A 22,588-nucleotide genomic window follows, 5' to 3' on the forward strand; every position below is an offset into this window, starting at 1 on the left:
ACATTCCATGAAGCCTGGAGTAACTGCATTGTCTCCCGAGATCGTTAATCCTAGTATCAAAACCTAACGATATTAGAGCACAAGGGTACAAGCAGAGATTAGCCCCACATGCAGTATTTGTAGCAAATAACAAGTAGTATTTAGATATAAAACATGCGACCATCTGTCATGTTACCACAAAGCAATGTCTGAAATGTAGTCACCTCTCTTGACATCCTGGGGGAGAAAAGACACAAGAGCTACATGAATAATTTAACCATAACGGTCATGCCACCAAACCTTTGTAGTTTCACCTTTTGTAACTTACAATAAATACAGGAACTACAGATAAAATACTATACCACAGTAACATCTGTTTAGTTATCTTGGGTCTATAATTAAATTCTGTCACAATAATTGCATCTAGAACACAGAGGCAATATCCCCTCTATACATTATTCTTAAATGCAGAGTCTAAAATCATGATTTTTCTTGAAGAGTCAAGATTTCTTCTAACAGGCTTAAAGGTTTTAGCACTAGTGTCTATAATTGGCTTTATTTCTAGGCATGTAACAAGCTTCCAAATCAAAAGATGGCATGAAACAGTATTAAATTAAATGCATGTGCTTTCAGTTTCAAAACAAGAGGCAAAAACTACACAGTGCACAGTACAACTGACACTTTATTCCTTCGTGATGGGGATATATAGTATTGAAATTGCAAGAGTCACCAAAAAAAAATAAATCAAAGTGCAAACCTCTATTAGAACAGATTATGGAATGTATTGGTATTTTTGGCACAAAAAGTGGGGAACTATATACTGCAACAAGATTTTAAGTTTAATGAAATGTAACACTTCTGTGTTCAGTAGTCATATTTGTGCACTGCAGAACAATACAATGTAAAACAGTGACTAACACGATTCACATGCAACCCTATACAAGTTACATCATACGTCCAGTTAAAACTTTTCTGAAAATACATGTGAGGTCCAATGATACTTTGTTCACAATCACTTAACAAATACCATTCTTTAAGCAGTCTTATCTTTTCAGCTTCCTTATCGATAAAAGCAAAAATAGAGAATCTTAAATAGTAAATTGTTTTCCCCAAATGGTTCCATGTGAATGTTGATGTTGAAGTAATTTGGCTCTGACTTCATCGATATAACGTATAAGAAGCTGAATGAAATCAAAAGATTTTTTCCATATTTCACCCCCAATTTGCTGTGAACAAACAGCATTCTGCGCACTGACTTTTTGTTTTTAAAACTGGACATAGTGTTGCCTATGAGCTCTGCACCTATCACATGGAAATCAAAAAAATCAGAGCATAACTTCATACAGTGGCATGTATTTAAGACCCAAAAGGAGTATATTAGCATAGGAAAAAAAAATGCAGAAATGGAAGAATTCAAGTTTATCTTATAAGGTACAGTATGCATTCACATTCTCATTGCAGAAGAGAGACACTGTATTCACATTCTGGTGAAGAAAGCAACCCACACATCACAGCTCTCCCTCAACTCTTAGCAAAGATAACACCCGTGAAAGATCTATAATGCACGCTGTAGCTCCTTCATTTGAACTGAGTTAAACTGATTTTTTTCAAAGGAAAAAAAAACAACAAACCTTTGATGAGTAATTCAAGCCCCACTGCTGAGTTATTAACCTCAAGAACTCCTGCACTGGCCTCCTATGTCATATAGCCTGACCGTTGTTATCAACTGTTTTATGTGGGAGCTATTAGCGTTCAGTGTCTCATCTCCTTTTTTGGTTTGGGATTTTATTATTTATATTAATCGAGGATGATGATTTATATCAGGCATCTGAGAAACGTTCTGGTGACAAGATGTACAGGATGCCCATTAGATGCATATGTATCACAGCAGAAATGTCCCCACAACTGAATTCTTCTTTTGGGCAACAGAAAAAAATAACAAACAGCAAGAACAAGAAGCATTTGGCATGATTTTAGTTCTTAGTACCATACTACTAACTGAAGTGCTCTTAATGTTTTTGCTTTATAATGCCAGAACAAAGAATAATGCTAAAAGCGGAGAGATAAGGACAATCCCACTAACCAGCGGAAGTAACTTTTGGCTTTGGGCTAAGATGTAATTTAGAGCGTCTATGTTAGGAGGTTATGATACCTACTGAGACCGACGGAGAGAAAGCAGGTGTGATTTAGAGCACCTAAATTCTGTGCCTGAAGTTACAGTTTGAATACAACTTGAAATCATCGCCTGAGGGAATTCAGGTCCCTCAGCCGCTCCCTTGCTCCTTCTGTATATCAAAATGCAGCCTTGAAGGCAAGGAAAGCTAAATGGCAGTCGGTGAAAGACCAACCTCTCTGTCAACGCAGATGTCCTCAGCTCCGAGATCCTGACTCCCCCTCTCCCTCCCTTTGGGAGCCAGGGGGATTCATTGTCACCTATTCTATTGCTTTCAGGGACACAAGGTATCAACAAGGTCCACCACAAATGTTTCTCTTTTCTGCAGCAAGAAGAGGAGTCACCCTTGTCACCCTCTGGATCTACAGCTCCTGTTGACGGTCATCCTTCCAGCTCAAAATAAGTTGCTCAGGGCCAAAGCAGACCCCTCAGCTTCTCCTCCCTCCTGGCACCTACTCAAGGAGGGAGTGAGTTTAGGATAGTCCAACGTGGTTGGGATACTTTGGAGTGAACAGTGAAGAGGGAGAAGTACAGAAAAAGAAGACTCAAGTAGGAGAACTGAGGCAACAGAAGGCAAAATCACTTGGGGCTAAAAGAGGAAAGTGCTCATCGTGCCATAAACTAGAAATGAGAGTCTGAGGAAGGGAGAGACAGGTCAAAGGTAAGAGAGCGTGGAAGGAAAAGAAAAAAAAAAAAAAACCACAACAGAAAGTCTGAAAGACCAGTTGAATAGAAATCCCACAGCCTAATGCTGTCCCAGTGTAGCTGGATGCTGTGGCTCCCTAGCGAGAGCAGGGAAGAGGGACTGAAGGACATGGATCGGGACCTGGCCCCAGGAGGTGCAGGGACAAGTTGGGGGGATTCTGTTCCAGCTTTTCCAGCTTTGTACGACAGCTCCCACAGCTGCATACATTTTTAACAGAGTGCAGCTCGCCTCTAGAAGGTCACAGTTAAATACTACAGGGCCACTTTTTTGGCACAAAATCTTTGTTTATTGTCAAGTCATTTTAAAATGCAAGATGCTTTATCAGATATTTAAAAAGCACCAAAGGAAGGTAGAAAAAGTTTACATCCTTAGAGTCTAATCACCTGGGTCAGGCTTAAATGGTGGCGCATAGGAATGGAGGAGACCAAGGGGACACATTAGGAGACCCCTTTGGGACAGCACACAGCCACAAAACCAGCGCTTGCTGTTTGGCTGGCTCAAGACTTCCTGTGGGACACGCTGTCTTTTCACATACATTGTATTTGCTCGCCATTGCTCTTTCCCTCGTGATACCTCACGTCATCACAACATACAGTGTGCCCACAAAGCATTAGATGTGTAGTGGCAGCTGCCAGGAGGTTTCCTCCTCATTAGCCACTGAGATGAAGCCAGAGATATGCTGAGGAGTACCTACGGATATGAGTACTTGTATTTCCTCCCTTACGACTGCACAAAAAAGCACGCAGGTTTCCAAAGGACATCCAAGTGTGCGCTCGGTTAATACTGTTTGCTTTCCTGCAGACCAGATTGCCTGAGGCCCACCCCCCACCTCCGGCTCACTTCCTACTGTACCTTAGCAACACACCACCGGCGGTTCAGGAAAGGTGGAGGAGATGTCTAGGAAGTTGATAACATGTTCAGACTATTCGTCAGTCTCTGGAGATTTCCCACTACTGCCTCTGTTTGGGAATTTCTCCATCCTTAGTTTACAAATGATTTAAAAAGAAGCATGTGAACACAATGGGGCATGCTTCACTATACTGTGGTGAAAAAAAAGCATGACTCAGTGGGTAAACATGTTGTGGAATTTGCTGCAAAAATTATATTTGTTTTAACTGAATACCACAGTAAATATTCATGCAATTAAAAAAGATTGTTATTGTTCCAAGGAAAACTGCCCCAAGGACAGATAAAGTACAAATGCCAATCTTTCAGGAAAAAATAACTTCCCTTATTCACAAGCATAATCCAGGAATAGCTGTCCTTCAACTCCTCCTATCACCTTTTTCTTTTGGATTTTGCTAGTAAGTGGCCTCCAAAAGAGGAGTAAACAGAAAAGAGAGACACAAATATATAAAAAAGTAAACAAAGAGAATTACCCCCCCCCCATTTTAGATTACTTTTGTAGGTTTAACTTTTCCAAAACCATCTGTCTTTCATTTTTGTGGTCAGGGTGCTCCCTGGCATCTGGCCTTTTTAAAAACTCCTCTTCCATTCTCACCAAATTGAAAGTCATGGCATTATCAGCAAACTGGGTCCTGAACTTGCAAGATATATCTTGTGTGGCTGCGCTACTCTCTCTTTTTCTGTCATTCAAGTTTCCCAGGCAGACATTGCACTTGAACACTCCCGTTGGAGGAAGCTTTTTCTGCAGTTGCTACCTGGTGTCTGAGACTGATTCCAGCCACGACTCTGCCCAGCAGCAGCAACGTGATATGGCCGAGACAGGGAGCACAGACCATCGTCCACTGTGCCGGCTGCTGTACGGAAAGCTTCCCTACCACAGAAGATACCAAATTCAGGAGCCCACTGAGTTTTCTTCAGTCCCCCCTGATAGCTTGCATCACTGAAAGCAAAGAGGACCGAGGAAGGAAAAAAAAGGTGCAGAGCAAGGAAGCAAGAGAAAAAAGACAGGAGAAGGGAACAGTGTAAAGACAACAGAGGTGCTTGAAATGTTAAGAATTAGTTGGTTTTCATAAAATTTTCACACAGATATGTTAAAACACTAAAGCTAGGGGTTAGCCATTATAATTGTCTTCTGCTAGCCCATGGGACTAACATACTTCAGAGTTATGTGCCCCCCAAACCGTACATCCACCTTAAATACCATCTGCAAGGACATAATAAAAATACACAAAGCAAAAAATTTGTAAACAAGGGTTAGTAGCACAGTGGTACAGTAGATTGTCAATAAAAACAATAAAAGTGTGGATACAGATTCGTCTACCTTGTGTGTAACATTATTGCCAGGTACAAGGGAGGGACTCTGTAAACTCATAATTCTGAAGTCTTGTTAATAAGCACAGAGCAACAGGTGAGTGCCCCGTCTACTTTCTCCAGTTCTGTGTTGGCTATTGGGATCAGCATGTGGTCCTTCAGTTTTTCAAATACCTGTTTAGAAAAGAAAATGGAACAGAAATCGTTACATTTTATGTCTCTATTTTCCCTTTGCTCTAAGTGAATGAACAGAAACGGATTTATCAGTGGGTGCTAAGCTGACTCGTCACTTGTAATCAACACTAACATTTACAGTGTACGTGGCACTCTGGCTATGGGATTCACACATATCAACACTGCAGCGGGGGGAACTGTCGCTACGTCCAGTTATGCCGAAGAAGCACCGGGGCACAAGAGAGAAAGTAATTAAATCAGTAGGCGCAGATGAGAAGAGAGCCCAGGCCTCCCACCTTTCGCCATCTGGTATTTCCACAACGAGATACAAGAGCCCATTCTGGAAAGCACTCGGTTTCAATCCCCACCGGGATGCCGGTGGCCTCCCAGGCTCCCTAAGCGTGGCTCTCACCTTGGCGCTCTCTGGGTACTCCTCCGGGGCTCGGTGCAGCAGGACGTGGCCTTTGTTGGGAATGTTTAAGTAGACGCAGTTTGCTGCAGCATCATCAGGCACCGTCAGCTTGTCATAGCGGTGGTCGCTCATCTGTTGCATGGTCTGCCAAGGAGACACAAAGCGCAGCTATTTAGACCAAACACATTAGCAGCTCCAAACAAATGGGAGAACAGAGCCTTCAAAAAATAGCTAATTGTGATTGCCAAAGCCAACCAAGTGCCGTTTTGATATGCAGCAAGTAAGGAGATCTCTTTTCAGCTCTGCTCTTCAAGGAAGAATCGACTAACCCTAACTGAAATGAGCAGTAGAAAACCTTTGTGAAACGGTTCCCGCAAGCAGCAGGATTAAGCAGGGCACTCAGTAAGCATCCTCCGTAGGGTCTTTTCCTTAAGGAATGCGCATTCAGTATGCAAAACTCCTGCTCACATCGATGGAAACTATAGGTGCTCAGTACCTCCAAAAAAAAGCATCCATCACTCAATATTTATAAAATGAGCGTGAATTAACACAAACGGGACAGGAACAGTTCCCAGCCTGGACATCAGCCCAATCTTAATTCTTTTCAAGGACCTCCTTTCCGCTTTCCAGGCAGTTACTCTTTCACTAAGCACCTGTGCCGGGGAGCGAGAAGGCATGTCCGCGCTAATCCTCGTTCCCAAGGGGACAACACAATAACCTCCTCAGAACAGTAGAGCTGGTGGCTTTCCGAGGTTTGGGTTATAAATATAGAGCTCATACACAAATTTGGATCCTGGCTGGAATTTTGGAGACAGAGACTGTCAGCACACTAGAAGCCTGAGATCCTGTGTTTTGGATCAGGGTCAACTTTTTAATAAAGATGGGAAAAGCCTAGAGACAAGACGCCTGACTCCCCATTGTACCGTTCCAGCTTTACGTCAGCTTCATCCTGACAGAGACCTAGAATAATGCAGAACTGAACAAAGCTCAAAGTCAAAAACTTTGGTCCTACTGAAAGCCTAAGCAAATGCAAGCGTTTCAGTTTCTCGCTTAGCCCCGCTATGTTCCCACATACATTGCAAAGACGCAAACAGAAAGAAAAGGTTTTTTTTTTCAGCTTAAAAATACTCACACTAATATTATCTTAAAAATAAACCGATATTCTCATAACTACATTTTTCAACTAAATTCCCTTCTCAGGGAAACCCCACAGATTTACATCACATAGCAGAGAGCAGGCTTTGACTTCAGGCACAGTTAAATTAATCTTTAAATTATTTGCAAGTTAATTTGTACCGCTTCTCATCCATTAAAAAATATTATACAGAACTGAATTATAACGAGGATCTACAACACACTGGGAAGCAACAAAGCAACTCCCACTTGCACACACCTACAGTAATTCCTTTATAGGTCCTGGATCCGTTTTTCATGTCGTAGCCTGAGTCATCCACATCCCGCGGAGAACATGAAACTCACAACGAAGAATGCCGTGCATTCTTGAGGAAGTGTTATCAGATTGTCATTTCTTGTTCCTTCTGAAATTACGAAACTTTCCCAAGTTCACATCTACCTCCATAAAAGGTTAATGTGTTTTTCTGGGGAAAAATCCTTGCACCTTTACTTCACCGGATATGTTTTTATTACGGTGCTTACCATGGTTGACTTTCCTAATTATAATTTTGTTTCTGTTATGTTGCCAAGATGTATTTTATTCGATTTCCTTGATGCCGCAGACGTCTAGCAGCAGGTGACATGCTTGCACCCAGCGCAACTCTTCTCCCTGATAACCAGAGCCAGCAGACTCATCCTCTACCTGCAGCTTCTCTTTTCTTCCCTACCTAATCTTTTTAAGCCTGGATTAAGGAAACATGTTTATTAAATCTGCACTGAAATACACATAACAGTAGAGGAGAAGCCACCGCGCCTGGATTTCGCTCAGCTCCCAAACAATTCTGCTTTCTCCAGTCCTTGTTGGAAACAGAATTCTGATATTGTAGGTTTTCTGTAGGAACAGCTCATTCATCAGAGATACGTTGTGAATCACCGTGAAACATTTCCATATGAAATTACGAATGAATTCTTAAGCAGAAGGGTAGGGACACATCTCCCATTCATTCACTTCTGCAAAATGCTGAAGTGAGAACAGCAGCAGCAAGCAGAAATGAAGAACAAGTGGCAGGGCTCTAGCTGTGCCTCAGGAACCAGCTTCAGGCAGCCTGGGAGACGATGGCGAGGGCACCTTAGAAGGATTGTTTTCAAGATTAAAAAGCACAGAAATGGTGGCTGAATTAATTAAGGAACAAATGAGAAAAAATGAGCGGGAAAGTGAGATGCAGCAGCACAGGCGTTCGAGTACACAGCTGCGACAGTGGGAATGGGATCTCAGCTGGCTCGAACAACGTCGCAAGAAAGCATTTATTAGTAACTGGAGGTTTGACAATACAAGATTGCCCTCTTCCTCGGCTCTTAAGGTAAGAAGGAAATCATATTTGCAAGCTTCCATCGCTGTTACAACTATGCCTGTGTGTTGAAGTAAAATTTCAAAAAACACCTTCTTGAGAGAGCACCCAGGCAATAACACCCCAAATCTGCCCCCCGGGAGGCTCCGGATGCAGCTGAAATGCACCGATAGGACACAATCAAGTTATTTTAAAGGCCCGTGGGGTTCTCCATATTGGTATTATGTAAAGTCATTGGGCACATGTGCCTGGCCAGACAGGACTCCAGGGCAGAGAGATAAAAGCAAGGTCCTTTGATTGTATTTTCCATCAGATACACCCCAAAAATATATATTTTGGGGGAAACGACAAGTTTACAAAGACTATAGTGCTCGCACAATGCTTTTGCAGAGGGCTGGCTTTCTGCCCACAAATGTTGTACGACCAGCTACGTTAAGAGCCAGGCATTTCCCGCATGCCTAGTTTTTTCTGGGAATTTTCTTCAGCCTGAAAAGGGTAATTTTCATTGCGCATTCTCTCAGCCCTTAGTCATGCTTTCCTTATGTTGAAGTCATTCGCATAGCCTAAAATGCCTTTTCTATAGTTTTTTTACAGTGTGTCCTCAGACAACTGAGGTAATGGATAAGCTAAATAATCCTAAATATGAAGCAGCATTATGCATGAAGGAAAAATGCGTATGCGTTTAGGGCCTATTATCACTGACAGAGTTAAGATGACTGCATGCTCTTTTAAAACAGGCCAAGCCTAGTTACAAATTTTCCCCCTCCATGAGAGCTCAGCCCCTGTCTGAGCTCTGCTGCCATCCGGGACAGTGACCAAACCCACCACACCTGCAAATGCGTCTCTGTATCTCCAACACCCCACGAGCAAAACCAAACACACAGTCAATGTTCCTCTTGCTAATGTGGCAATGAACATCGTGCTTGTAAATGCCCGTGTCGTGTTGACAGAGAAGCAGAAGCGCAGATTTTCAGGGTCTGATTTTTGGTTTTATTAGCCCCTGCTCCCCTGGCCCCCAACATTTATTGCCCTGTCTCTGCCTGTTAGGTTCTTCCTCACTTCTTCATGTTTGGAGAAACAATGAGCACTGGAGAGAGAAAGCAACGGCCTTAGGGTTCGACACAAGAAAGCACAGGACAGAGCGGGGCTGGAGAGCTATGCCATGGTGCTACACGCCTGCATGCCGGGACTCAGCCTGCCATACACACATCGCCACCCAACAGCTTCTCAGAGTCTTCTTGAAAAGCAGCAGTGCCAACAGTCACCATGAAGAGTTGGCCAGGCTGACCAGAGGGGACAGAAGAGCAGAGCTGGAAGAGCCAGTGATCTAGCTTGAATGTCAAGATCTATCAGGAGTGTCATCCCATAAACGCAGACAGGCGGGAGAAATAACAGCGGGGTAGACTCAGCAGAAAGGGGACAAGACAGCCACTTTGAGCGGCATAAATTAAGGGAGAATGATCTAAGGCTTTTTGTCAGGTACTGAAATGTCTACTAGAGATACAGGATAGGATAGACCCTATGGATGCAAATACAGGATCCCACAAACACAACAGAACAACTGCAATCTAGATCTATTCAAAATGAGCAACGCCCCAGTCTGCCATGGTCAATACATCAAATTTCTTATCCCATACACAGCCAGAGCATGACTTTAGTTTCCACCTACCACCCACGTTCTCAGCAGCTGGGCTTTGGGCTCTTCCTCCCTGCTGCACCCTCTCACAGTCATGTTTTCCAGAAGGCAAAGTTCTTTAAGCAACCTCTCCCACCCTGCTCCTCGGCCTTTCCTGGCGCAGGACACCTTTTGCATCACCACAGATGTGATGGGTACTGCTCTGCCCCTCTGAACCACCTGGCGTCACGGCCACCTTGTCACCTGCCAGCCAGCTCTGCCCAAGGACCGCTGCAAAGGGAAACCACGACCTCAGCAGGGGAAAAGGAAGCAGCTTACGTTTCTTCTTGTCAAGAAGGCGAGAGGACGAACATCCTGCCTTTTGGAACAGGAACCCAGCAAGAGAATAGTCAAAGGAAAAAAAAAGCAGCAAAGGAATGGAAACACGGTCCCCATTTACGCAAGTCAAATGACATCTTCTCAGTCAGCCTCTGACCCAGCTGCTGTGGTGACTGCCTTACTGGTGATGACAAATACGTATTGAAAGGGACACTTTTGTCACCCTTTACAAAAGAAAAAATATATATATATAAATTGACTAATATATCAGTCTCTATTCTATAAATATATACTTTTAAGTCTATATCTTCCAAAAGACTCGAGTTTCCTGCATATATGCAAACAGAACAGCACTGACACTTAGTTAAACATAGTACATTTATTACAACATCTAACTTTAATTAGAAGAAAAACACAACTAGTTCCCTTTTTAAAGTAGCAGGTCATCTGGTACTCAGTTAAGACTTCTGTCCTCTGAGATGCTGTACAACCATAGTTCATAAAGTAATGGAAAATCAGGAGCTGGAAGTATGCAATATCTCATAGGAGCTGACCCAGAGCAAGCAAATATGAGCTAAAGGAAAGTGCACAGAATTTTATACATTGACTAATCTTCCTATCTATAAAGTTGAGAGCAGCAAAGTCTCATCTTTTTTTACTTTTTTATTTTTAGGGGCAAGTTGTCAATTGTTCTCTGGACTTCACTAACCTTTCTTTGTTGGTGCATTACAGAAAAGTCAGCATTCATCTGTACTTTCTGCTAATTCCCTACCTGATGTCATCCTCCTTGAGTTATTAATATTAGTAATCATTTCCACAGCAACCCATTGTGATAGCGTAAATAGAGGATTATGACTTCATGCGGGGAATAAGCAGAGGCACAAGTGATGAATTCTTAGGGAAGAAGAGATAATGTTTTCAGGCAAATTTGTGCATTACTAGAAGAGACAGACGCTATCCAAGCAATAGGAAGAGCAGCTTCAGATGAGCTGTTTCACGCTGCCTGGGGGGAAGGGATGCTTTCTAAGAAGATTGGATAGATGAAGTTTTCCCTGAGGTGCCCATTCTGGAGGCGCTTCTGTAGCAGAGCTGGGAACCCCTCAGCTTTGATGCAGGCAAGGGGTTCTCTCAGGCAGGGAAACAGTACTCGGCTTTTTAAAGCTGGCACACTGCAGAGACTTCGGTCATACAAGACAGAGTAAGAACAAAAGGCATTTAATCACCAGAACGGGGGCAAGCGCCAATGCTAGAACAACTCCTTGCGCCCAAGTCTTTGAAAGCACTGCTCTGATCACAGCTTTGGATATAGACCAAGGGCCTAGCTGCCCAAAAGAGACTCCTTCTATTTTGTCCTTAAGATGTGGTTTCAATAAGCCTCCCTTGATCTCTGTCAAAACAGTGTACAGAGCTGCATTTGCACTAGTGTCCTTCAGGGAATAATTCAGGGGATGAATGAGGAGCTCCACTCCCAATAGCAGATACTGAATGGGAGAATCAAGAACAAGGCAGAGCAATTATGTCCAACCTTTTATCAAAAGCCGGAAAAAAAAGAACGGTATTTGCTGAAGTCATCATATTGTGCTACTGTACATATTCCGATACACTCCTGATCATAACAAAATCCCATCGACTAATGAGGTTGGAGCGCAAGGACAAGCTCAGAAGCACAGATGTCACCAGCGCTGCGGGTCCCACTGGGCCAGGTCTGTCCAGGGGACACGAGGGCTTACAAGCTCAGCTGTGTTACCTGCTCTGCCTTGCACCCCTCCTGACAATGCCACTTAGCCCCGACATCTGCCATGGCCACACTGCCTTTGTAATTAGCATCTGTTTCTCTGTATCAACCAGGTGAAATCCCACATTTCACCGGGATGTGAAACTAGCAAGTACTCCATTATCCCAGATCTCAGAGGGAATATCCCAGATACACTGGACACAGAGATTAAGCTCAGGCTGTAAGAAAGGCTGAGAGGGTTTGGGTTGTTCAGCCTGGAGAAGAGAAGGCTCTGGGGAGACCTTATTGCAGCCCTTCAACACTTAAAGGGAGCTTACAAGAAAGATGGGGACAATCCTTTTAGTAGGGCCTGCAGCAAAAGGACAAGGGGCAATGGCTTTGAAGTAAAGAGGGAATTTATTTTTCTTTTATGATGAGGGTAGTGAAATACTGGCACAGGTTGCCCAGAGAGGTGGTAGATGCCCCATCTCTGGAAACGTTCAAAGTCAGGTTGGACAGGGCTCTGAGCAACCTGGTCTAGTTGAAGATGTCCCTGCTCATTGCAGGGGGGTTGGACTAGATGACCTTTAAAGGCACCTTCCAACCCACACTACTCTATGATTCTATATGGTGGGATGAGTGCTCTCTGCGTTGCAGCCCTAGGCACTATGATGGGTTTCCCACCTTCCTTCTAAGTCCTCTGTTCCCTTTTGAGATCCATCAGCAACCACCAGGCACCTGGCATTACCCAGGGGCAGCAGGGTCAGCTGGAGGCTTTCTCTGCCAGTCCCGTGGGGAGACCCTGGGCGTAGTCCTTTGTAGAGTGCCCGACATCAGCCTACCCAAAGGACAGCTCTCATTTCCCAATGGGTGAGAGAACAACTTCATTAGCAGGCACTTGCTACAAATACAACACTGCTTGCAAGGCAATAGTTGAGATTGCCAAAGCTGGGCACAACACGTGTAACTCTCAGATCCTTTGGGATTGCTACCAAGTTATCCAAAGGGTTACAGAATGGTTTGACTGTAGACATGGCTGCTTAAACCAAGGACTGTGTCCACCATCATCTGCTGCTGTCCAAGTCTTCACTCATCACAAAAAGAGGAGGGGATTTGTGCTCTACGAACCAACATGAACAGCCAAGGACAGAAATGTGGCTTTTCAGGATTTAGTATAGAGTGAAAGACTACAGAAAGGAGTGTGTAACAGACGCTGTGTCATGGTTCCCACTGTCATCTTGCCTAGCGTCTGTCTTTGCTGCTGGAACCTGAACTGCATTACGTCCCGGGCCAGTTCCTGCCCATCTGCTGTCCCAGCAAGACCCCAGGGCTGTATTCCTTGTTGTGGAAAAAGCAGAGCAGAGCTTTCGCCCGCAGCACTGCCCCGTCACCTCCTTATACCAGGGCTGTCATCGTCACAGCCCAAATTCGTCCTCATTCATGGTCACGGTAAAGGTCAGCGACTCCCACAGTGCAGGATCAGAGCCCAAAGGTGACATGTTTGGAGGAAATCCTGGCTTTACTGAGGGAACATAAATAATAATCCCAGGCTTTACTGGCTCAACAGCCATAGCCAATGTTCAACTACAGAGTTACGTGTAGGGAATTATGAACGGCTTTAACTACAGGGAATCAAATGCATGCTGAAAACAGCAGAGCAAAGTTTCGGACGTGACAGCCACTACAGGCCCCGGCAGTTTCTGCAGTTAATTTGTCTCTCTCTTTCACCCAGTTTCCTCGAGTGCCACTTTTCAGCTGCAGTCCAAATATTCTATACTTGCCAGAGCCCAAAGAGGATTTCACAGTTAAGATGTTGCTTCTGATTTATTATCTGCTTCTAGCATGTGCTCTATAATCCTAAACTCTGTGCACTCATTTCCCAGCCCACTTGCAGCGCTTTACGTTACACACACAGCACTAACTCATGATCAATTGCACTCTGACATATGTGAGCACCAGATGCAACTTCTTTTTCTACTTGTAAGGCTACATGAGTTGCTCCAGTAAGAACAATCAAGAAAAATTTCTCTTTCAAACAAGACTGTTAGTAGGAAGATAAATAATTTTAAATATAATTGTTAGCATAGCATGACATAGCAATGCACGTGTTGCCTAACCAGACACGCTACAGAACAGGAACAACTCAACTACTAGAGATAGTTAAAGACAGCTTAATCATCTTGCTTGTACAATTGCATTTCCAGAGCAGACATGGAAAACAGCAACAACAAAGGCGAGGTTTAAAATAACAAGCTATCGCAATAAAGGAGTGGCATGCTGGGCTGTGCCAGGCAAATGACAGAGTGGAAGCCCAGGGGACCAAGCTGCCACACAGACTGTGATGGGTAACGAGAGGAGCAGCTGACAGCACTGCCACAGCTCAGTCAATCCGGTGGAATCAGAAAGCAGCTTTTAATTCTGGGAATCAGTGCCTCAGAGATCCTATTGCAATTGCATTTCCACAAGACTGCGAGAAGCTGATTACCAACTCATTTTTTTTTTCCCTTTGGAGGCAAATGAACAAATACAAAGAAACCACAAAGGTCAAAAAGCAAGAATCCAAACATTAGAGGAAGCTAGTGATAAGCAGTGCTGCCAACCCTGTCATTTCCCAGGCAGGTGCTTTACCTATTTGTTTTCCAATAGTTTCTCTGAAGAGATTTAGACTCCTGGAGAAACAGCCAGAGGTTCCCCAGGATGAGAGCGGAATTGGATCCAATACACTGAGGAAGAAACACACTCTGGGTAACTTCATATGCTGCTCTGACTGTGACGTGGTGCCCGATGTAACCCGCCAGCTCACTGGGAGCGCGAGAAGGGCACGTGCTATGGCACGAAACTGCTGCTCCGGGCCAGAGCCCCCAGCCCCAGCTGGCAGGGCGCGAGCAAACACGGCTGTCACGCGCAGGTAAACGTGCTGCTAAATCTCCAGTGCAGAGAAACACGCAGAAAACTGACGCAGTTGATGTGTTTCTTAAAAGATATTCACCAACAAAGACTGCTAGATTATCTTGATAATCACCATTTTCTTTTTAAAATGTATCTGCTTTTTACTGTACCTTGATTAATGCTGGTATTTACTTGACATCTAGTTACCAGCAACATTTAATCAGCTTATCCAAAAAATATTTTTGGCTACAATAGCTAAATAGATGCACTGCAACTTGATTAGCCGAGCTGTGCAAAAGGCTTTAATCAAACTGATGAGTTCTCAGATTAGTCCTGGCTCAAGTTCAAATTGCGGCTCTGAGCAACCAGTATTGTACTTGACTTTTGTTCATGTTTATAAACACTCCATACAAGTGTAGGGCTGTCTGCATATCTGCAAACTTCATCAGGCGGCTCCTCACGATGCATTTCGAGTTTGAGCCTGAATATTTGGGATGGTGCATACTTCACAGGGAAAGATGCAGGGCATTTTCCATCCCCGACTAAATCAATCTCACAGCATCGGAACATCAGACCTTTACAACCAAAATCCAGTCTTCTCAGGGGAGAAGACACGGGTGACAAGCTGGGAATGTGCTCCCAGAGCTTCATGTAGTGGTATCTAATAGAAGAGTAACTTTGACAGCTTGTTCAAATGAATGAGCAAACTTAAAGCCACTCCAAACTATGTGGGACGCCAAGGGACTGTCCTCTTGTTTAGGAGCTCCTCTAAGCTCACGCGGAGCAATCAGGCTGCTATCCTATTCCCTTAATTGCTGCCAGGCTGCAAGTCTAGGCCAGCCAAGACTGCGCTTTCCTCCATAATTCAACCCAGGTCCAGCAGGGGAGATTCTCAGATTTGAAATGTCGGTTTTATCTTAGCTGGGGACTGAGACATTTTAAATCTTGAACTGTCACAAGATAAAAAAGAAAAAAAAAAACAAACCACCGTAACTCTGCCGAGCTCTGATTGTAAAAAAGATGCTGCTGGGAAATGAAGAGTCCTAGGATTATGCCTATAAGGAAAATGTGTAAGATCTGAAAAGCAAATGTGCAATGGAATACTGCAGCATGGCAGTAGGGACCAGAAGTCTCCTGGGCCTTCATCTTGCAAATACTCAAGGATCTTTTAAAGTAATAAATGTCACTAGCTTACTAAAGCTGAGGAGGTATACAAGATGTGCAGGATGGGTTCCTAAGCTCTTTGGGGGCCAGGGATGTTGATTTCAGAGTTACATACTATTTTTGTCGTAAATGTTCTGCCTGGCACAGATTCAGATCAGTAGCCTTGGGCACCGAGAGCAGTACTGTTCTTTAAAATAATTCATGCTTTAGAATCAGGGCAGGAGATATCAGTTGGGTTGCGTAAGTTGCATTTAAACTGAGCAGATTTCAGAGAGCTTTCTCAGTAGTTAAGCAGAGCTATCTCCACCCCTCCTCATTTACTGTAAGGGACACACAGGTGGCTTCCTCCATGCGTTAGTGATCATATTGCATCCAGGAGGCTTCTACAAAGCCAAAGAACAAAGCCTGCACTTAGGTTCTTATTTATTGGCAAAAAAATCAGTGTAATCATAAGCTGAAAATTTGGGACCTGCTGCCATCACTGAAAAGTAGATTTTGGTTTAACCTTTGAAGGCAATTCCTGATAAAAACGTGTAAGACGCTTAGCTGTAATGCTTTCAGACATGCTCTGGATTACCTGCGTCTTAAGCCAAACCCTGCAGGATGGTAGGTCCTAAGTGATCAAGGGGCACAAACTGCCTCAAGCTTCACTTCAAGTGAAGTCTCAGTTGCACTTCACTGTTTTGGTGCCCCAGCCAAAGTTCCTGCCGCAGAGCATCAGTGCCTGCAGCTGTGCTACCGTGCAGGAGCAGAGATGCTGATCTGTCGCGTGAGCTGTCTCATTGCCTATGTGCATAACCACATTCACGGCCTCAGGTGTCTCTGTGCCTACATCTCCAAGAAAGCTTAATTTGGTAGATCTGAACACACCCAGCAGGAAAGCTGGTAGGAAAGTGGCAGGAAAGCCACTGAGCCCAATGTAAACCACAGGAGCAATAAACATTTCCCACTGGGGATGATGGTGGTAGTACAGTGCTGACCTGCTACACAAGAGGTTACTGGTTCACAAAGTCTGCCAGCGAACAGAGACTCAGATTCACAAGGCCTCTTAGCCTGAGGATTCAAACCCACACCTTGCACTTTAAAGTAAAATGTTCAGAGACTCAAATTATTGGCAAGGCTGGGGTGAGACTGCTCTCCCTCCTTTCTGCTGTTCCGAGATCCTGGGACCAGAGATGAAAAAGTGTGACTAGGAAGGAACTGGACTTTGCAGCCAGGTGATGGAGGAAGGAGAGATGGGGCTCCTGCACTCTGGACCCTGCGGCTGGAGTTACTTACCGATCTTATCCAGAAAGTCTACACTGCAAAATGTCTACACAGGTCATTTTCGCAACAGGGATCAGACCCCTCTCCCTCCTCCTTCATGCCAAAACTTTTACTTACCTGCTGGCAATTTTAAAAGCCATGTTTCCTCCTGGCAACATCTGAAATAAACATCTCTTACTGCTCTGATGATATCTTGTTCCTCCTTCCTGTCGCACAAATTATCACCTTTTTAGTCAACAAAGCTGTAAGTAATAACCTGCATAATCCATTTTAACCTGTATAATCCATTTATTTCTGGAAGATAGCTAAAGCTAAATTAACATCACTGTTCTCTTGCCTGATATAAACATTCTTTAAGGTTTGTACACACAGGAGACCCTGAGATGTACTGATTTCCTCTTTCATTGATCTGTATCTATTTTAAAATTCCAGCATACTTGAGCAGAGATTAAAAACAAAAATCCCAAGTTTGTTACTCAGAAAATTTTCTTATGTGCTTTACCTTGAGGGCTTTCTGTGCAGCTTCACTTGATCCAATAGCAATCAAGTTTGGTCCAGCCATGCTGCAAAAGCTCTTCAGATGCAAAGCATCATGAACAGGGACTGTGGAGACAGCATAATCCTGTATGGGAGCAAAGAATGGTTGCTATAAATATTTTTAAATTGTCCTAGTTCCATAATTATATTGAGACAGTCCATAATTAATTTTACTCTCTGCAAATTAACAATAGCAACGTATCCCGGGGCACAGTGTCAACTGTTTAAGTATGACATACCCCTCTGGACCAGCTCGTCTTGTCTGGTGCACTGGAGTAAAACTCAGAACATGTTTCAAATATTACTACTCTTCAAATATTACTACTGTGCTGCAACTGTAAAGAAATACATTAAAATGTAAAACTAAACAGTATGTACATAAAACCTCTCCAGGGACCAGCAATTAGCATATGTTGCCGATACAGGAGAACATTAAGAACATGAGCGCTGACATGCTCTCAATTAGTAACAGCCTCCCACTATCCAAGTTACTTTTATGCAGTGATCTCACATTTCAGATCCAACTTCAGCATCTGTCACTTTACAGGATGCTCAAACCTTTTCAGTAACTTGTACTCTTTTTTTTAAAAAAAATAAGTCCTAAGTAAAGCACTAAAGTATGACAAAGGTCTCGGCCAGTAAAATTTTTAAATTGGTTCAGTGAATGAAAACTTAAATTTCCTGTGACATGAATGAATCTACAAACCTTAAATGTGTCAGCCAGAATTTCTGCACCACGTTGATTTGTCCGCCTGGAAAGACCCACAAAAAATTCTCTGCCTGGAATGAAAAAATTAAGGGCAAAACAATTACAGCTTTTTTTTTTCCAGCCATCCAAAAAGATCACCACATCAGCTCCTTCATCAGAACATACACATTTTAAAAACAGGCCAGCTTTAGAGATATTCTGAAGCAATCTTTCATGGGTATCATTTTCTATCTTTCTTTTCTCCAGCTGAATAGTAAAACTGAAAATTCAGCTTAGAAGAATGCAACCTGCAATTGCGAGCTGATAATTTAAAGCAATTATCTTCTTCCAGAAGACACATTTCACCAGAAGCATAAATAGCTTCCTCTTCTACAGCTCTGCAATGGTCATTGAGTCAGGAAAGAGAACAGCTGGGCTGGATTAGTACTGCACTCATTGACCATCTCCCCCTCCCTCTAAGGTTTTCTCTGGTCTGGAAGGCAGCTCTGCAGCCACTGGCATCCTCCAGCTCCAGAGGAAATCAGTGCTGGATCTGCACTGCATTAGAAAGGCCTCCCTTCCCGGTCCACCTCTTTTGAGACCCTTCTTTCCCCTTGGTGAATGAAGGCAAGCAGCCAGGCTACTGTGATGCTGATCGAAATAAACAGGCTCATTCCGCACAGGCGGGGAGCAAGTGTGCGCGCCGCCGATGTGAGAAAATGCCTAATGGGTTTAATGACACAAAAACCACAGTCAGTATCTTCATCTTTGAAGTCAACCATGCATGTAAGTTGTCTAGCACATGACATCTGGCAGGCAATTCCGCCACTTTCCCCATAAACTAAAAATGCATTTTTTGCATTTGATTCCTTGAACTAGTGACAATTGTCTGCATCAAGCTTTTACAAGTCCTGAAAATGAGTCTGGTGAACGTAGCTGCTTGTAATAAGAAATATAAAACAACTGCAGGCAGTTGACTACCAAAAGCATTTTTCCTATTGGCACTTTACAAGCTAAAATAAAATTTGTATGCACAGTGCTGCTCTTTGTACTACGTGTACTGCTACTTCATTTATTCAGGCATTAGGCAGGACATCAAGGGTTGCATTGAAAATTCATCTCTTGGCTACCTTCATGACATTTAGTAAACAACTGATTTAACAAACCGCACAAACTGCATTTTATTACGCAGACGACAGGTAACATGCGGTCTTCGAGGCAGTCAGAATATGTAAACAGAAAATTCACTATCACTATACCTGTAAATAAGACATCTCCACCATCCAAGGTTGCATTTTCGTCTACCATCTCTACTATATTGAGGTTGAGACTTTCTAGTACTTTCTTCATGGCTTCAACCTGTTTGAAAGAAAGTTGTTTAGAATATATTGTATCATTGAAAAACTTAAAAAACCTACAGAAATACATATCGTTAATAGGAATTAAAGTCCTTTAACACGCCTTTAGCAAGGTGGATAGCAGGGTCCTTTTGTGTCCCTGCCCATCATAGTTCCCCAACTCTCTCTGGAGGTGTTTGTGGTCTGGAGGGGCTGGGGTATCAACTGGCAGTGATCAGGGTCTTGCCTTTCCATGGGAACCAGGCAACATCCAGGGGAGACAGTTGAGAGTTACAAAACACACATTAAGTCTGGTCCCTCTGCACAGCAACAGCCTCTCCTGCAAATCCTGTCCCTTGGATTTGAGCAGGAAAAAGCACCAGCAGAGGAGTGAGGTCCTCTCCTTCCACGCTGCTCAGACACAAGACGTGGCTCTACCAGCCATGGAGGTGGCAGCTCTACCTCAAGCCCCTTTTCAGGCAGGGGAAAAAAAAAAATATCCCCAGATCAGTAAATGATCGTTTTCTTTATAGTCCTGCAATTTTACTGAGCACTAGTTCTCCTTGCATTTTTGAGCTACCTTGACACAGAACTGCAAGACCTTCCGTGTCTCCATGTTGTGGGGCTGGCTGCTCGTTGTGGGGAGCTGCATGCAGGGCAGGGAGCCTGGGGCTGCTGAGCCCATTCCCCGCTGAAAGGCGCTCGTAACAGGAATGGGCAGCAGCTTTAGCAGGATTCTTGTTCCCACTGTGGGCTGGTGAGGACACCTAGAGCAGAACCTGTTTCTACAGAGGCTCATGTCATCGGCACCTGTAAGAGAGGCTAGTGCTCGCTATGTTCAAGCACCATCGTCTTGGTGCCTTGTAAGTCAAAAGCAGCACATACACGCAACCAACTGCTCGCCAAAAGCTGATGAACGTCAATATAAATAGCTTGCAGAATGTCAATATAAATATGGGTTCATCCACAGAAACCTGTGAACCTGATCCCATGCAGCATCATCTTCGTCTTCAGTGAAACCTTCTCACTGTGATTAAACAGAAGTGCCCAGCAAGCATTGCCACGGAAGACACAGTGAAGACCCGCTACACAGCTCTGATTTTTGTATGTCCCACAGGTCATTTATTTATTTGACATGACAAATTAAGCATTTCTAGAAGAAACACAGGAAGATAAAGCAGGTGACACAGTACTTGTCTTCCAGCACCATATACCAACAGAAGCAACTCTAGCAGTGCTGCTCTTGGGCTCTGACAAACTGTATCTAGGGGCATCATCTTATCCAAGACCGATCTGCTCTCTGGAGGTTCCTCTTCCTCTCTAGCACATCCTCCAGTCACTTTACAGAAAAAAAACTTGGACAAGCCACTGTTAAAGTTGGTTTGAAGTTGAGCAGGATGAAGGCAGGTCTTTGTGCCGCATGGAGAATGCTGATACGTTACGCTGCAACGCAGAACTGTACCCGGGAGCTTCCCAAGACCAAGGGACTCATCCTTCCCACACAAAATCCCATCTAAGGCTCTGGCACGCAGACTGGAGCGAGCCTGCAGCATGCCCTTTACAATTATTAACACTTCTTTTTGCTCCTCTGCCTTTCGCTTGATGCTAAAATGACTTCAGGCTGAAACTTGGCAGTCAAGAGTCTCCAGGCTTAGAAGTAAGGCATCATCTTTCTTAGTCTTGTTGCTCCATCTCCGGTGATCTTTAAAATTAGGTTTATAAGGAGGACTGGACCCATGTGGTATTTTAAAAATAAATTGGAAACAGATGAGTTAATATTGGACAACTGACTGTTGTACAAACACAGCAATACTTCCTAACACCCATGTACTGATAGAATGATTTTTTTTGCTTGTGAAGCGCAGTGATTTTTGCTGTGCAGATGCTATGTGCCCGAGAGCTGTAAGACCCCAAAGAATAAAACAATCAGTGAATATGGAGTAACAGAGTTGCAGCATTATATAAGAAGGTTCCCAATCCAAGAACACCCTGACTCACTGTTTTGTGGTGACGCAAAGCAGACACGCAAACTCACCACTGGGACACCTTGACACACGAGTACACCAGCCACAGGCAGTTGGAATAAACAAATATATCCATCACATAGGGTTATTTAAGGCAGAAGGCCAAACCACAGGAAAAAAACAGAATCACCCAGCCTGTTGTGTGGTCACCTATCTCCGGTTAGTCCACCGCCTCCAGCAGCTTCCAAAACACCAAGAAGAGAAAGCCCTTTCAGGAGACCTGCTGCTGATGGGGTGCTCCCCGTTGGGAGTTGTCTGGGCTTGCAGAGAAGCCAAGCCAGCAGATGCCCCCACTGAGCACCTTCTCTGCTCCTGTCTTCCTCCCTGATACTGTCCCCCCACCAGTCTGGAGCATCAGCAGAGCTGCGGATGTTATGGTGGCAGAGTACCACCCTACCTGCTTTCTGCGGGGAGAGTCAAAAGAAAAAACTTCTCTGGGCCACAGAAGACCATCTGAGAGGGGTAACGTGAAACCTGGGCAGCCTAGAGAGAAGACATGAAGGTGCCTCCCTGTCTTGCCAGGCTTCCAGGAATTGTGCAAGTGACATTGCAACCAAGCTAGGCCTGCTGGCTAGAAAATTTGCATCTGTTAATGGTTTAACAAACTTAAAGGTCAGAAGGAGGCGTATTACTGAAGAAAAGCAGCATGCATCTCGGCTATGAAGATGGGGTACGAGCGCCTGAAGGTGGCTCTGCCTGCGAGAAGACGTGCCTGTGACCAGCGCAAACAAACACTAGCCACGGGGCGTGCGTGGGCTCCCTCCGGCAGGGGGGAAACCTATGTTTTACCTGAGCAGTGCAACCATGCAAAATGCTGCACCGTCCTGAGAAGCGACTCCAATGGAGTCGACAAAGGGCTGCCGAGCTCCCTGGGGCGGGCAGGCAGGGAGGC

At 44.1% G+C, this 22,588-nt stretch overlaps 1 protein-coding gene across 2 annotated transcripts in view; it reads right to left on the bottom strand.

Moving 5' to 3' along the window:
- Positions 1-643: 643 nt before the first annotated feature.
- Positions 644-22,588, bottom strand: part of DDAH1 (dimethylarginine dimethylaminohydrolase 1) — a 63,244-nt gene continuing 41,299 nt past the window's right edge. For both annotated transcript variants that reach the window (XM_063343149.1, XM_063343150.1), the window contains exons 2-6: positions 19,595-19,694; positions 18,354-18,427; positions 17,613-17,732; positions 5,662-5,805; positions 644-5,249 (exon numbers count right to left, since the gene is read on the bottom strand). In XM_063343149.1, the coding sequence (XP_063199219.1) occupies positions 5,133-5,249; positions 5,662-5,805; positions 17,613-17,732; positions 18,354-18,427; positions 19,595-19,694 (555 nt within the window). In that variant the 3' untranslated portion in view covers positions 644-5,132. The remainder of the gene's footprint in view (positions 5,250-5,661; positions 5,806-17,612; positions 17,733-18,353; positions 18,428-19,594; positions 19,695-22,588) is intronic.

The sequence above is a fragment of the Chroicocephalus ridibundus genome, chromosome 8 (assembly GCF_963924245.1).
Source record: "Chroicocephalus ridibundus chromosome 8, bChrRid1.1, whole genome shotgun sequence".
Taxonomy (NCBI): domain Eukaryota; kingdom Metazoa; phylum Chordata; class Aves; order Charadriiformes; family Laridae; genus Chroicocephalus; species Chroicocephalus ridibundus.